The sequence below is a fragment of the Convolutriloba macropyga genome, chromosome 10 (assembly GCF_964194025.1).
Source record: "Convolutriloba macropyga chromosome 10, txConMacr16.3, whole genome shotgun sequence".
NCBI lineage: Eukaryota > Metazoa > Xenacoelomorpha > Acoela > Convolutidae > Convolutriloba > Convolutriloba macropyga.
In genome coordinates this window covers 51,501,452-51,518,359 of record NC_134477.1, presented here as the reverse complement: position 1 = coordinate 51,518,359, position 16,908 = coordinate 51,501,452, and the positions used below count along the sequence as shown (strand labels likewise).

Sequence of the window (16,908 nt, the reverse complement as noted above, 5' to 3'; positions counted from 1 at the left end):
ATAAGCATTAAATGCAAGAGTCACGCAAGATCTTTCAAGATCAGCGTTGGAGTTGGTCGGGCGTTTGCTCTCCTATCTTATTGCTACAAAAATGAAACCATCATTGTGGTCGATTTTGACACCGTGAGAAAACAAATGGTTCCTGTTGCAATCAAATTCTCTTCAAGGTTGTCCTCGACCTTTTTATCATTTCTGTCGTAATATGCTCCGAGAGTGTTTTTGCTCTTAAAATGGGTGATGTCAGCAATTATATAAAATACTAACAAAATGCGAGGAGATAGGAGTGATAGCTTGGGACTTTGAGTCATTAATTGGCGTGTCTTCCAGATTTTTGTTGGAAGAATCTGAAGACTGTTAGCTCTGCTTGCAAAAAAGACCCTTCACTACACAGGCTTGCGGCAATCTTCAATCCATTAACCACAAGATAATCAATTACTTCAATGTTTTGGCTGCTATGCTATACAAGAGGTCTTTAGTTGAAAAAAATACCGAAAATTGAGGACAGAATAAGGCTGGAATAAAATGATCGTGGCGCGCACAAAATTATTACCTGAACAACCAATTATATGCTTGGTACGACTGTTTGCAAGTTGGCCTTGAGAATGTGATTTTAGAGCCGGAGTTACCTCTCATAGCATTTCATTAATGAATCATTGTACTCCAATTTTACTCAGCACTGAATCCCTTTGTTTGCAGACTAAATAAATCTGAGAATCAGCCAAAAACTAATGATGATGTTTTGAATGCTGTTTGTCTGAGTATGATAAGACATGCACTGCTGTTTGTCTGAGCATGATGAGACATGCATTCTAGAATCACTAGCGTTCTGCTGTTTCAATGTGTAATCTGACAGGTATCAACCAAATGTTTGTCTGAGCAATTGTTTGTCTTCTGAATAGTATGTTTCAAGTACAGTAATTAATATCTTGCGCATAGCAATTCAATAAATAATATTGAAAATTTCGAAAATCCACGATGTGTACAAAATGGCCGCCCCCAAAAAACCAACCTTCTTCTTCAAAGTGGCGCATTTACATCTTTGGGCTGAAAGCAGTGTAGATTGGTGGAGGTCGGTGAAGGTCGGTGGTGGATTTTGGTGGACGCTGGTGGCGGAGGTCGGGGGAGGTCGGTGGCGGAGGTCGGTGGAAGTCGGCGGAGTTCAGTGGATGTCGGTGGAGGTAGAAGGGGGACATGGGTTGGAGGTCGGTGGAATTAGAAGGGGTTGGAGGTCAGTGGAGGTCGGTGGATGACTTCAAACACATTCTAAACTGTATCAAACTGTATTATTTCAGTATTAAGCTTTGATGCATTTTTTTGTCAATCCTTCATTAAATCCAAATCATGTAAAACCACTTTGTTTATTCTGCATGGTTTTTTAATTCTCCTTTAATTTGTTGTCAATTTTGTGTTTTCACTATGAGTAGTTATTGGCAAAAAGTAGCTTGAAAGTCACTTGAAAGACTCTTGAGCAAATAAAAGTGAGTAAACTGCCGCAATTTGCCTAATACAGAAGCACTTGAATTTGCTGCGCTTGAGTCACTCTGCAGAACAGTAAAATAAATTTAGACCGTTAGATAAACAGTAGAATATATGTCATCCTGCTCAGACGAACAGCAACTTTTTTCATCCTGCTCAGACGAACAGCAGAATATTTTTTTATCCTGTTCAGACGAACCGCAGGATATTTTCCAGCCTGTTCAGAGTAAGAGCAGAAAACTTTTCATTCTGTTCAGAGTAACAGCAGAATATTTTTTCATCCTGTTCAGATAATCACCAGAGTTGCTGATAAAAGCTCATATTAAACAGTCTATAATATGCCATGATCAGTGTTCTGTGAATTCTGTGAAAGATTCATGATTCAGTTCCGAAGTGTAACGATTCGTAAGTCCGTGGAATCACAAATTTTGGAGACTCAGTCTATTTATTTACAAAAATTTTTATCAAAAAAAAATAATAACTTGAGCAATAAGAAAGCGCTATTCCTCTCAGTTAGATTTATCATCTTGACAACTCTTGTTATTGAAGGTTTTTAATTCTTTTGGAAGAATTTTTGATATTTTCTCTGAAACTAGTATTCGAGTTTTAAATATTGCATGAATTTGATCAACTAAAACTTAAATTAAAATTTCAACCTACTTTTCAGCATAGCAATCACAAATTTTGAAAATTGGTATGACACTAGTTGGTCGCAGGCGTTTCTCAAAAGAAAGCATTTTTCGTCTTTCAATTTTATTTGCAGAAAAAGTTACAGCACTGTGTTCCAAAAGAATTCAAAACCTTACAAGATTCTGGCATCTTTCAAATTCTATGTTTACTGGGGAAAAGATCAACGAAGCCAAATTTGAATTCAAGAAGATGAGCCGTGCTACATAAGCACTACTTGAGTACAATTCGAAATGAGTAAAACATGTATTTCATGAAGTAAAACCTATCATTCTGTCAAGAATACAGCAAATGATCAAAATACTAACCGACACAACCCATTTGTGCCAGGTACCAAAGTTTTGAAACTATAGAGCTAGCACCGATACCCGTGCCACAACTAAAAGGGTTATTGACGTGAACAGAGGGAATAAAGAGTTTGCTTGGCTCTTCAGTAATATGTATCTCTTTCCGGTGCAATTATTGTTGGCATTCTGATTTGGATCTATCTTCTTTCTCTCTATTTCCACTTTATTGTTTACCCCGTCAATTTTTGCAGGGACAATGACAGTTTCGGCAGCTAAAAAGTACATCCAAAACTGAAGATAAATAAGATGAACCAGATGAGTTTTCAAAATTATGTTAGCCAGGTTAAGATGCCAGACCAAAGTCACCTCTGATCAGAACATTTGGGCGGCTCAAGGGGATAGTGCGACTTGAAATGCAGCGTAATAGGGTTAGGGTTGCAAGATACTCTGGTCAGAACCCGGGTCGAGGAGTCAACGCTAAAAGTGGCTACAAGATGTAAGGTTTGAGTTTAATTTGAATGAAAAGTGTAAGATTTGCGATCAATGGGTTGAATTCGGTGAAAAAAACTATTAGGCGGTAGAATTTTTTTCACCGCTATTGACCGCTAATCTTACATTATTTTTTGACCAAACCTCGACCCGGGAGATTAAAGTCTTTAGATAGTGTGACCGTATCATCTCTTCTAATTCCTGTGTACAAGTTTTAGCTGTTATCGGTCATACAAACGTCCCATTTGTCAGATAAGTAAATACACAATCCCCAATCTTACAACCTCATATACAATTCTCGGCATCATAAAAGGCCATGGCTCAACATTGCTTAATAAATGTGTTGATGTTTCTCCTAAAATGTGTTTTTTTTTGTGTTTTAAGATTTATTAGAAGAAATTTTTTTGTCGTTTCACTGCTGAATGCAATTAAAAACTATTTTCAGGTAAACACGCCTGAACTCGCTCAGGTAAAAAATTATCTGAGCTATAATTCAGGTGTGGTTCAGGTTGCTTTTACACCTGAAATTCACCCGAACTTCCAAATACCTGAACCCGGTTCAGGTAAATTCACCTGAACTTTTTTTAGAGTGCATATACAACATTCCGGTAATCATACAAAATCATATATGATTCCTGGTGCTATTTTAATGTCGTATATTGTTCCTGGCAATCATACAAGATCATATTTGGTCAACGGTAATCGTACAAGGTATGTTATGATTCCTGTTAATCAAACAAAATCATATATGACCGCGAGTATATAACCATAATCACAAAAGATTATCGAAGAATCCAATTTATTTTTTAAGGTCATTTATAATTCTCATTTATTGTTGGTTTCATGGTTGCCGGTAACCATAAATTTGCGAATATGATTTCTGGTAAGCATTCAAGGTCATATATGATTCGTATGATCCCCTGGTAACCAAAAACTGGTCACCGAAGTTGTTAAAGGATCAAAACTGATCAGGAAACATTTCTGATAGTCAAAAAGTGTCATAGATGATTTCCTGAGAATTACACTGTTATCACAAACAGTTTTCTTTGAGTTATATCAATATCACAAATGATATCTTTTTTCATCTCCTACAACTGAGATCGTATATGATCATCTGATAATCTTAAAATGTCATAAATGGTTTACTGGCAATCGTAAAAAGATTGTACGAGAAGCAACTTTTGATGTGTATTTCCTCATATATGATCCAAGGATGAGTAGTAAGAAGTTACAAACTTGGTAGGCTAATAATGAATCATCTTTTCATTAAAGAAAACACGACGGCTCGCGCGAGACTGTACCTAACACAAAATGTTCCAACATACGTCTCAGGCTTGTAAAAAAGTTGCTTTTGTTCTGACAGGAAAACTTTCTTTTGACTATCAGTTTTGATAAGCACAAACTTAAGCTTGAAGCAGTTTTTCTAAAGCAACCCTGATTACAACTTTTTATTAATTAAAATGAAAAACTCCATTTTGATATAATTTTAATAGATTTTAAAGCACATACACCGCTGATTACTTTGTTGGACAAAAAGCATGTAAATGAGTGAAATCCGTGAACTGGCGGGGACGGTAATTTGCAAACAGAAATTGAAGAAATGATTTCATACGCTAGAAGTTGCAATTAACCAAATGATTTTTTTCTCTCTTACAACTTTTTCATTTGGAAATCGTTCAGCTGATAAAGCCTTCACAGACTAATTCAACGCAAAAAATCAATTGGGATTTTTTCTCAATGAAGGGTGTCGATTATTAAGAAACCGTCAAAACTTAGAGTTAGTAATTATGCCAACCTTTTGTCTTTTAGTCAAAAATCTGTTTGAAGTTATCTTGAATTCACTTGTCCTTTCTTCGGACTTTTTTTTTGAATTTGAGCAAATTTATTCAAACAAAACAAAAAAAAATAGATTTCAAATTTACGTGACACACGGAAGAAAGAATTATGACGTAAGTAATTTTTTCACGGTTTTCGTACCGGAAAACCCAATTTCATTTAGCTCACGCAGTGGTGTCTGGATATGATAATACAATCAAAGATGAGTTCACTGAACAAAATATTTATCCCCTGAAGCAAGCTTGATTTGAGAAGACGGTTGCAGTGTTGACAAATAAAATTGTGTTTTGTTTGTTTATTTTTAAATGACCCGTTTTTTCGTCTGGTTACAGATTCCCCACCTTTGATCAATTCGCCTGAAACTACAAAGACTAACCAGCTGATCGGATAACATTATCAAGTTACTGAAAATCAAAATAAGATCAAAACAGAGTAAGCATCAACAAAAACTTGAATCTGAATTTGGAAGGATAGAAAATAGAAAATTTTTTTCGATCGATCGTCGAGTTGTTGTTTTCCTGATGTCATGTTTCTAAATGTCTGTTAAGGAACCAATTGTGAAAAACTAATGTTATAAAACCCGGTATTTTGTGTAATTTTTGAGATTAAAATTGTGGGTAAAGAAGTATAGCACAAATTGCAGCAAATATTAGAAGAAAAAAACTATATTCTAATTTTCCAAAAGCTTTTCTTGAATTGAAGCGAAAAAATACGTTCTATCTATTCACTTTTTTCCCCTTTTATTTTGACTGAAATTGGTGGTCAATTGAACGCTAAAAAGAAGTCTTAATTTTATAGTCACCTAAAGCAACAGGAACAATGCATAGGACATAGAATTGATTTTTTTTGTTCTCTATACATTGTGTTCTGAAATTTTGGTCTCAGTTATTCCAAATTTGGCCCATTTTTTTCATGTTCTAAAATTTCATCAAGTCATTTTGAAGATCACATTCGAAAGTGCGGTTGGAGGATAAAGGAGTCCACAGAAAATTACAACTTTAATTTATTTAAATTTTTTCTGATTTTTCTATTTCTCATTCCAAAAAGTGTTGTAAGAATGCTTGCATACGTTTGCTGTAGAATTAAATATCGAAAGAGAATCCATCCTAGTGAAGTCCTGGTTTGCATGCAAAACAGTTTATTTTAGAGGCCGGACAATTCACCAAATAATTTAAAAAAATGATTTTCATCTCCTTGTTTTCTTCTTCTCTCTTTGTCAGACAAGTTTTTCAACGGTTTCTGACAAACATAGTATTCACAGGTGTTCAATTGGATACGGAAACTAAAATTATTGTAAATAACTAGGGCAAAATCGCATTCAAAATTTCAAAGAAGAATGGAATTTAAAATGTAATTTAAAATGGGTGCCATAGACGAAGAGGAAGAGCTCATGAAAAGTGAAAAAAATATTTTCTAAAAAAAATCTAAGTAAAAAATATAAAGTTTCTGAAGGAATTTTTTTGTTGATTTTTATCAATAAAAGTTGTATAATCAAATAAGAGATAGCTAAATGTTTCTGGCATTATTTGCATTGTATAATTTAACATCATGCTCAGCGTTAACCCCCCCCCCCCCCCCCCCCACACACCACCACCACCACCACCACCACCACCACCCACAAAACTTTCCTTTTCCTGTTCTCTTTTAATTATTTTAATTGGCGAAAAGTTACATGCAATGAATTTATTTTAATAGCTTTAACTATACATAACAATACATAATTTTATAGTTTATACAATAATGTAATATAAAGTTGATTTTTTTCGTCAGCAGTACTTTCTTTTTTTTGCAAAAAACATTTGTAAATACATTATCTTGAGGTACTAACTGAAATCGTCAGTCCGTTTGCTGTAAGATGTTGGAACACTGGTATCACTTCTCACGTTAGCTGTAAACATGTTCCCCTCAACCTGTTTCCCTCTACTTATAGTAAATACCTTGACAACAATGCTTGCTCACGCGTTAAATTTCGTGAACAAAAAATAGTATCAAAAGGGCATGGTCGGCGCTACGAATAGAAATCTTCTCAACTCGGTCGAGATACGAAGTTGTTGATAGATTCAATTTCACCATGCCACACTATAGCTACTCTAATTATGGTGATGCTTTACTTTCGTTTGATAAAAATGTAATACTGGGCTTTTTGCCTAGTCAAAGTTGAGATATCTCAACTTTGACTAGGCAAAAAGCCCAGTATTACATTTTTATCAAACGAAAGTAAAGCATCACCATAATTAGAAAACAGAACTAAAAAATCTCAATTTAATTGCCATAGTACGATCTGATACTGTTACCAATTCCATCTTTGCAAAAGCTCTAACAACAAACAATATCGGTTCACATCCAAAAAAACGAATAGTCTAAAAGTTTAGAAATACTTAAAGTAAGAAACGTTTCTTACTTTAAATATTTCCAAACTTTTGAACTCCTGGGCCATTTTCCGAAGGTTTTCAGAAATTGCTGCCGGAAATCACAACTCATAAGAATATTTTAAACGCGTTAGGAAACAGGTGAAAAAATTCTCTCTCCTGTTGTGCTTTTTAAGCCTGAGACTGTTGGCAATTCTGTAATTAGGGAGTTCAGAGAACTAGCGAGTGCATTCGTCGCCTTACTTGTCGCCACCATTGTTCCTGCGTCTGAACTTGCCGGGGTTTCTGAATTAGCTGAAATTTCTGACGCTCTCTGCTTGGTCGAGGGTGCTTGTGTCGTTGAACTAGTTGTCAATGTTTCTGTTATTTTACATTTGGTTATTTCAGTTGTTGATGTTGATGTTGTTGTTTGTTCTGTCGTGGTAGTTGAGGTACTTTGGGTTGTCCTTGCCGTTGTTGTTTTTTCCAGAATGGGTTCGAACAGTTCATTCCTGACTCTGGGTTCGTATCCCATTCTAGTCATGTACGTGGCTATGTAGTAGGTCCTGATCGATGTTCATCATCTCTTTTGTCAACTCCCCTCTCTAATTGTTTTCTTTTTTTTTCAAGGGAAAATAATTCGTTTTTCGTAATCACTGGAAAACACAACTTATTGTTTAGTTTATCTAGTAATTTATCTAGTCTCGATTATCAACAATTGTTTTTATTAAGCTCTTTTCATTTTCTTTGCTCTTCAAGAGAAAGAAAACAGTCATTGAGCTTTCAGGCAATTAATCAAGTCGGGCTAACAGACCGAAATTACATGTCACCGCACTTGACCTAATCAATGTACAAAATTACATTGATTTTGCCCCATTCGAACAAAAATCTCAAATTTCTTTTCCACATATCAAAAACTTTCCGTACAACAATGTTGCAAGAAAAGGAAATCCTGGATAAAAGTTTTGATATTTTCAAAATTATAAAATGGGTTGCAATTCTGGTTTACTATTAATTTTTGAGTATTTTTGTTTCCATATCTTGGTAAGATTTGAGTTATTCGCGAGATTTAAATTGGTGTTTAAAATTTTTGAGGCCAAATGACCCATACTTTTTTGTTTTTCAATCAATAGCTTGTTCTCCCTCATATAGAAATAAAACCACTGTTTCTTCGACATTTCTAAATTAATTCGAGGCATCCCAGGTTGAGGTCCAGACCCAAATTGACTTCTGATCAGACACAGTCGAGCGCACACCCGTGTGTTCCCAGACCGAAATTACAGGGTCTTTTCCGAATTTCGAGCACACTACGGTCTGATCATGGTCTGGAGATGGTCTGATCAGAGGTCATTTTGGTCTGGAAAGTCTGATCATAACCTCTTCGAGCGCACTTGGGTCTGATCATAAAGAGTTCGAGCGCAATTGGATCTGATCATAAAGAGTTCGAGCGCAATTGGGTCTGATCAGAAGCGCATTCGAGCGCAATTGAGTCTGATCATAAACGGTTCGAGCGCAGTTGGGTCTGACCAGAAATGTTTTCGAACGCAATTGGGTCTGATCAGGGACCATTTCAAGTGCCTTATTTTTTTTCATTTTTTGTTTCTTTTTCGCTACTGAGAGATGTTGGCTCTGCCAAGAGGCAACAATAAAGCAGCGCTCTGATCAGAGACTAATCTAAAGTCCGACAGCTCTGATCAGAAAAAAAGGAGTCCAGCCGATAGCAAATGCCGGTCCCCTTCAGAGGAAATTTTGATTCACTGGAGATCACGGTGTTTCTTATGGAAAGTTGTCTAAACTCATCCATTGAGTCAGAAATATACACTGAACGGTATAGTAAATAAAATTTGTTCTCAACAGTTGGGTTTCGTATTCTTTAGCAATACTTTTATAATTGGTTTTTCATTACATGAATTAAATAATGCAAACATCAGGTTTCATGAAATGAATATATTATAGCTAATTAAGAGATTTGTTCATAATTAAAATCTGTCTCTGATCAGACTGTTTCGAGCGCACTTGAGTCTGATCAGAACTGGTTTCGAGCGCGCTTCAGTCTGATCATAAATGACTTCAAGCGCAGTTGTGTCTGATCATAAATGCTTCGAGCGCAACTGGGTCCGATCATAACCTCTTCGAGCGCACTTGAGTCTGAACATAGTCTGATTAAGGTCTGGGCAATGGTCTGATTTTGGGTCTGGACCATGGTCTGGATATGGTCTGATCAGAACTCCTTCGGTCTGGAAAGTCTGATCAGAACACTTTGAGTCTGGAAAGTCTGATCAGAGATAATTTCGGTCTGGAAGGTCTGATCAGAGATAATTTCGGTCTGGAAAGTCTGATCAGAGATAAATTTGGTCTGGAAAGTCTGATCAGAAGCAATTTGGGTCTGGACCTCAACCTGGGATGAATGAGCACTGATGAGCAAATAACCAACATAAAGAAACAAAAAGTTAGAAAAGTGCGCTGAACAATTATTTGAATTAAGGATAATTAAATGGAAATTGACAAAAGCCCTGTTGTCGACTGGTGAATCGTATTTGACATCCACTGGTGGAGGAATTGTTTTTTTGCCACTGCAATATGCCTGAATTTGTCTTGAACTGGCAAAGTGCAACTGGTAAAACTGCATGAAGCAAAACTTGCATAAACCGATCAAGTTATGTCTATCTCCAATCTCACCGCAATTTTGTTCATTCCATAACAAGTGAACTTGAGTCGAAATATTTGAAAAATGGCATTCTTCAACCTCCTTTTTGAATAATTTGAAGCGAATAGTTAAACATTGTTATATATAATTCTTCAATTAATCAATAGTTAATAATCACTTTTCAGTAAACCTAGAGAAGTTTCCTTGACACCTGGAGCTAACAAAACTCAAAATATGACAAAAATTTTCAAAAAGCTTGAAAAAAATTTGTGAAATTGTGAAATTGCACAATTTTCATTTATGCAAACTCTTATTAACTAACCTGGGAAGACCCCGAAGTGGCTTTATGAAGGATTTTTGGTAATTTAAACGCATTTAGTTCGTTATAATGATATATTTCTCTGAATGACTTCTTATTTTTATCTATTTAACAGTTCCAAAGAAATATGGTTGAAATGTCTAAATGACGCTTGGAAAGGAGACATGAAAAATTTTGTAACTAGCCAATCATCAATGAAAAACTTATTGTCTATTCTGATCGATGAGAAGATAACTCGCGTTTTTCTTCATATTTTAAAATAGGGTATGGGTATTAACATAAATCCATTAAACCAACAAGAACAATACGGAAAACTACAAAAATTTTGTTTTCTGAAGTGGTCTCATGTTAGGTTATAACTGATTCAAATTAGTTTCCACATTCCACTCAAATATCGTAGTTACAATGGACCTGATGTGAACGCAAAGTAAGCCGAAATAAAAGTAAGCCGACAAAAAGCAAGCCGAAAGGGTGCCGTGAACTTTAGCCGAAAGGAAAATAAGCCGAATGGAATATTAGCCGAAAAAGAGACATTAACCAAACAGAATTGGGAACGCACAAATGTTATCGCGAGAATAAAATGTTTGCGCGTGATATTTTGTTCGGTTGTGATAGATTCATATCAAGTCCCATAGGCCATTGAGGCATGGCAAATGCGTTAATTTCATGTGTTAGCGAGTTAGATAATTGCGCGTCCCACTTATATTTGCTTGCAGCAATTATCTCAGCAATTAGTTCTAATTTTCCTACTTTTGACTTTTTTGGCTAAATTTCAAGTCGGCTAATATTCCGGACACCACCCAAAAGATATGTAATAGTTATGTAATCGATCAGAAATAATACATTATTAACCCTGACAATCAACACTGACCATAACATTTTACTGCACAATGTACTCAAATGCACCAAAGAAACAGCAATACGTCAATTTTTAAACGCTTAATGGGTACGGGCCCAAAGCGGACCGCTGTAATTGGCCACGCTTCTCGTCCGCTATGGAATGTAATCCGGAACCGCGGGCCTGATGCGGTAGTTTAAACCCAGATAGCAAATAACGCCTAATTTCAGCCAATGAGATTAGAGATTGATTTTCGACCTATTTTCCCAATTTTCACAATTTTTCTGTTTTTGATCCTTTTTCCTTTGTTCACGTTTTTATTCATTATGGCGCTAGTGAAATTAAAACAAAAGAAATTACATATAAAAATTTTTTAATGCCGGCAAAGCACAGTTGAGAATCAGATTGGCTGGGATAGACTTATATCAAGTCCAACGTGCCGCTGAAGCATGGCCACATGCAGTAGAATATTGTGTAACAACCCAACTGGGGTATTAGCTCCTACAATCTCCAGAACCGCGACCAGGCATGCTACCGTTGCACCAAAGCTCTGCTGAAATAGCAACTTTGTCAGCTTGATATACCACAAGCTGGGTTATTACAATTGTATCTAAAATTAGGCGATGCTGGGTTTTGGGAATTGAACGCCTAGTGACATTGCTTCTATCTTTCTCAAACAATCAGATCAACTGCAAATTTTATATTTCGGGATGTCTATTTGTTGAGACGTCATCGTTCACTGAGCTCAATATACGTTATTTATCTTTGATCAATTTTTTTAGATGAGATCTATTAATTCGACTTGTAAACATTTTGGTAGAATAATTTCTGAAAACTTTGTATTTGCTTCACTTTGACGTCATAACCGGTTGCAAACTGATTTGCGATGAATTTGTGAATCCCAAGTGTGCCATACTCAACTGATTCGAAGTTATCATCCAAACACAATCTCTCAACTGTGTGAATAAATTGAAATGTGTCTTTTGTAAGGTGTCTTCTATGATAACAGCCACTACCAAGTATTATTGTTTGATTGTATGTTCCTGAAAAAAAAACAAAATAAACAGAGCTATGAAAAAAGGGGAGTTTCAATCTCAAGCTTCCCACATTTTAATTTCACCGTACCCATGTTCTTTTTTTACTGTGTAAGAGGTTTTTATTATAAAAAAATTAAGTAAGAAATGCAACGAATGTCACTGAAAAAGGTGCATCTTATCGGATAGACCTTAAAAAATAGTTATCTGCATGCTGTGCAGGATAATTATTCCGCTTATTGGATAACATTGATAGAGTTACCAGATTAACAGATATACGCCGAACATGACCCTCCCCCACCCCCGCCTCCACCTGGATAGAGTATGACCACCATAATTAATACGTATACGCCTCTATAACGGTTTATATAAATTATGATCTAGGAAAAATTAGTGCAGAAATAGCCATTAGATAGTTCACTTATGATAATTAAACCTAAATGTATTGTTCACAAGGGGAAAAGAGACAGTTACAGTATCCCGTGTTGAGAAGGTGCGACCAAATTGATGCAAGAAGCGTCATTTTTTTTGTCGATTTTGTCGATTTCGTCGGTTTTTTGTAGGAAATGTCGATTATCGTCATTTTTGTCGGTATTGTCAGTATTTGATGAAAGAAGTGCCGATTATCGTCGTTTTTTGTCGGTATGGTCAGTCTCAATTTGATTTAAATACAAAAGAAGAACAGTAAAAGTAAGTGAGAGGTGGCGCAGTGGAGACGAACATGGCAGTGGAGTAATCTAGGGTTTGGAGGTTCGAGACCTCACAATGATTGGGCGTATTGTAAGAATTTTAGACCGACAAAAATCGACAATTCTTACGTTTAAATACCGACGAAAACTGATCAAAACGACGAAGAAAACGTAAGAGCTTTGATCGGTTTTGGCGAAGTAAAACCAAAGAACACCCACGATTTCTTATTATGTTTGAATCCGGCGAAACAGAATAGATCCGAAATTCTCAGCGCGGGATGTCTGTAAATAAAAAGGTGTTGAATGAGTTTTAAACGGAGCGTACCAGTGCTAGGCGATATAAATGTAGCCGTTGGTTGATTCGGCGAAGAAATTGGCCAGTAGAGAATGCTGAAACAAAACAAAACAAGAAGTTTCGAATGATTATTTGGCACTAAAAAATCATTTGAAGCATCCTATTATATTACTGCAATGGGAAGAGCAATGTATAACAAAGTTTCTCATGTAAAATTTTTTGTTTCATCAGGGAGCTGAAAAGTAAGGATCAGTTTTTTTAAAAAAAATGACTTGGTATGGATAACAATCTTTGAATTTTATGCTTAGGCCCAATATTATGTCCATTTTTCGTATGCACGGTTAAAGATTATTTTTTTTACTAGTTGATGTCATACCTATAACATAGCTGTCAGATCGCTAGGAAAGTAGCTGCGTTAGCTTAGTAGAACTAATCACAAAGAAATACCATGAAATTGGACGACAAAAAGAAATTTCAGTTCCTTTAATAACGGCTGAGATGCCATATTTTGATTTAGAATAATCTTTATAACCCGTTTGATTTGTTAGTTTTAGCTGCCATCAAATAACGCTCGATTATAATGACACAAACTTAGTTGTCTTCATCGTCGGGAAAAAAAGTACAGAACATGAAATGAAAAGTCATTTCGATAGTGGGGGATTTATCTTAGGCAATTAGTTATGTCGCATGCGACCCTGAAACTGAATCACACAAATCAACAACAAACTCGCTCTACAAAAAGTAAAAATGACATCCAGCACGGAGTTCAACAAAAGAAGCAGTATTGACATGAGCGTGATTCCAACTTTTGCAGCAAAAATCTTAGTGGCAAATGAAATAAAAAAATAGAGCAAAGAAGTAAATTTTAAAAAAAAATTCAAGGTAAAATTTAAAGAAGTGAGCAAAAAAGCTCGATCATCACTGTTCATAGAAAAAAAACAGTCTTTAATAATAAACAAATTATATAACAAAACGTACAAAAAAAAACAAAAACATTTTTATCTTTCTTGTATTACTTCTCAGAAAAAGGAGTACTCTCCGATGACGTCTTTCCAACAGAAACCAACACAAAATATTTCTTTTCACAGCTAGCTCTGTCGATACCGAGAAGGACAGCAAGAAGACAGCACGAGAAATTGGGCAGAAGTTGCTATTCCAGAGTCCTTGAAAATAAGTGCCTCAAAGTCAATGAAAAACACAACCGAAGTTTAAATTCAGTAGCGGCCACCAGACTATTTATCACTCTCAATCATGTATCAACTTTAAAAAAAATTAAGGAATCACGTAGCAAAAGTAACAAAAAATCATGTGAACAAAACAAATTCACAAGAATTTAATCGAGAAATGCCGTCACAGCCAAAAAAACTCCAAAAAACATCTGAATCCATTGAAAAATGGTAATAGGACTCAATATAGATTAAATGAAACCAATTGCTACTGAATCAAAAACAGTAAAACTAAAAAAAACAGATTTTTTGAAAAAATGTGTCAGAATCGTTGGAACAGTTCCATGTGGACAAAAAGTCTGTGTCAAAGTCATTAAAATTGTTAGATTTGAAAAATTCAACAAATAGGCTCATATTCGCCTCATTAGAGCGCCAGTTTTCCCTGAAAATATTAAGTCTAAGTAGAAAAACAATAAAAATAACTACACAAATATTGAATTTGAAAACAAAAAGTACAAATTGTCTGTGGAAATAGATCTCTATCTTTTAAAATTTTAATTTCCTTCTGATGCGGCAAAAAGAATAAAACAACAAAACCAGACAAAACAATACAATCAAATAAGATGTGAAAAGTTTTGTGGGGATTGTTAAAACAGTTTGGACAACGCGTGGACTGAAAGCAGTATTCCAGTAGAAAAAACAATTAGTGGAACAACAACAAACTACTAAAGAGGGAAAAATGCAAAAACAAATTAGAGCGAAAAATCAATAATCCAATCTATTTCTCATTGCAAAAAAATAAAGTGAAAGCAAAAAAATGTTGAGCGGATCCATACAATTCAGTTTCTTCGAATTGTAAAATTGAGTAATAGTACATTATTAAAAAAATAAACTAATTCAAATTTGATTTTGTTCTAAAGCCTGAAAAGTTTTATTCAATTAGTATGCAAAGAAAAGAGAAGAAAGTGAAGGCGTGACCTATCTTGTCAACTGAATCTTTGGAAAAATAAAGAGAAAATTTTTTGAAAAAGAATCTAGAAAGTTTCTTTCTTTTAATTTGATCTACAACGTCAAGAAACAACATTCTTTCTAAACTAAAGGTTGTCCGCGGGTCTGCACTTCACTTCATGTAAACATTGACTCATTGCCGGATTTTAATCAACCGTTAATTTCATTTGGTTCATGTAGTCAACAGATTGGACCTGATAGTAGAACTGTTCATCCTACAGGCTTAAGTTGAATTTGACATGATAATGACAAATGACACAGGAGCAATTGAACTTCTGAAGCCTGAGTCAGGTGTTTATCTGTAACGGCTGCTCTCCCACTTACGACGAGGAGAGCTTTACACCGCCCAGTTCGTTTCAGCGGCCACAAATCTGTCCGGATATTGTGTTTTTTGCTATTCGCTTTTGTAAGTGTATATCCGCTATATTCTTACCGTTGCATTACAATTTCAGTTCACAACTAACTGCTAATCTTAGTTTTTTCAATATCAAACTAGACTGGTTTTACTACAGATCACAAAATACGCAATCTCTTTTATGTATACCAGTTCACTCCGATATGTGAACAAATCGAAGACAAAGATATATGTCTAAGACTTGTTTTGCAAAAATATTTAAACTTAACTTAAGTAGAGTTTTGCTCTCTGTACTCACGATATGAAAACGTCAAAATTTGGGATGCCAACAGTTGAATTATTTCCAAGGTGTTTTGTCGATACAGGACACAGTAACCAGTTATTTACTGCTCGAGGAATTGTGCTTCAATACGCACTTTATGTCAATTTTAATATCACAAAATTATCGAGTTTCCGCTTCTTTTTGGTAGTTTTTCAAGCTCTGTTTATACTGCTTTACATGTCAAAACTTTATCGTTGATTGGTTGGCTATGACGGCATTAAAAACGTCATTTTTTTCCATGCAAAACTGACGTCAAGAATTGTTGTGTTGTATTGGAAATCCACGTCAAGTTTTTGGTGAAAAATTGACGTAATTGTTTGGCTTTAATTATATCGTACACCAAAGTTTGAGTAACATATGTCCAATTCAGAGCTGGATTTGTTTGCTTAACAAATATAGGAACTTTAGTTAAGCTCGGCCTTCACATCGCCGGCCCTGTTTTCCTTAGTGAAAACATCTTTCTCGTTTGGCAGCACAGGGGCGAGCTTCACTACTGGTCTCTTGTAAACTCCGGCGTTCGTTCTAAGTTTCGTTGATCGAATCACTCCGTCAGACCCTCCCATGGTCTCCACAACTCGACCCAGTTTGCAGTATCCTCCCTTGTCACTATCTTCGATCAACCAAACGAGATCTCCTTCTCTATGGTTTTCACTTTTGCCGATTATTCAACGTTGGCAATTATTCTTTACGAAATCTGTCCCAGATGAGATTTGCATATGCTTGAGTTTGTCGAAAGAGTTTTCTGTGGTCAACAAATTCCTCTGCGCATGGTAGATAGGGTAGGCAAATGTTCTTGTTGCCAGGCAAGAAGTGATTAGGGGTCAATGCTTCTAAGTCATTAGCATCTGAACTGACCGAAGTCAACGGTCTTCCGTTCATCGTTTGTTCCACAATACACATCATAGTTGATAGAACGTCCTCGGTGACTGATCTGTTCACCAACACTGCTTACATTGCTTTCTTGCAGCTTCTGACCAGCCGCTCTCATTCTCCTCCAAAGTGAGGTGCTGCGGGTGGGTTGAACTTCCATCTGATTCCTTGTTGAATCAAATGCTCTCTTTGTTCCATGCTGCAACATAATCTGCAAATTCTCTCTCAGCTCCAACAAAGTT

General features: G+C 35.7%; 1 protein-coding gene across 1 annotated transcript in view; it reads right to left on the bottom strand.

Annotated features, from left to right (window-relative positions):
- Positions 1 to 2,326: 2,326 nt before the first annotated feature.
- Positions 2,327 to 16,908, bottom strand: part of LOC142348666 (uncharacterized) — a 28,419-nt gene continuing 13,837 nt past the window's right edge. Inside the window, exons 3-8 of the mRNA XM_075400100.1 lie at positions 12,976 to 13,040; positions 11,780 to 11,970; positions 9,640 to 9,872; positions 7,308 to 7,692; positions 6,604 to 6,667; positions 2,327 to 2,722 (exon numbers count right to left, since the gene is read on the bottom strand). Of these exons, the coding sequence (XP_075256215.1) occupies positions 2,511 to 2,722; positions 6,604 to 6,667; positions 7,308 to 7,692; positions 9,640 to 9,872; positions 11,780 to 11,970; positions 12,976 to 13,040 (1,150 nt within the window). The 3' untranslated portion in view covers positions 2,327 to 2,510. The remainder of the gene's footprint in view (positions 2,723 to 6,603; positions 6,668 to 7,307; positions 7,693 to 9,639; positions 9,873 to 11,779; positions 11,971 to 12,975; positions 13,041 to 16,908) is intronic.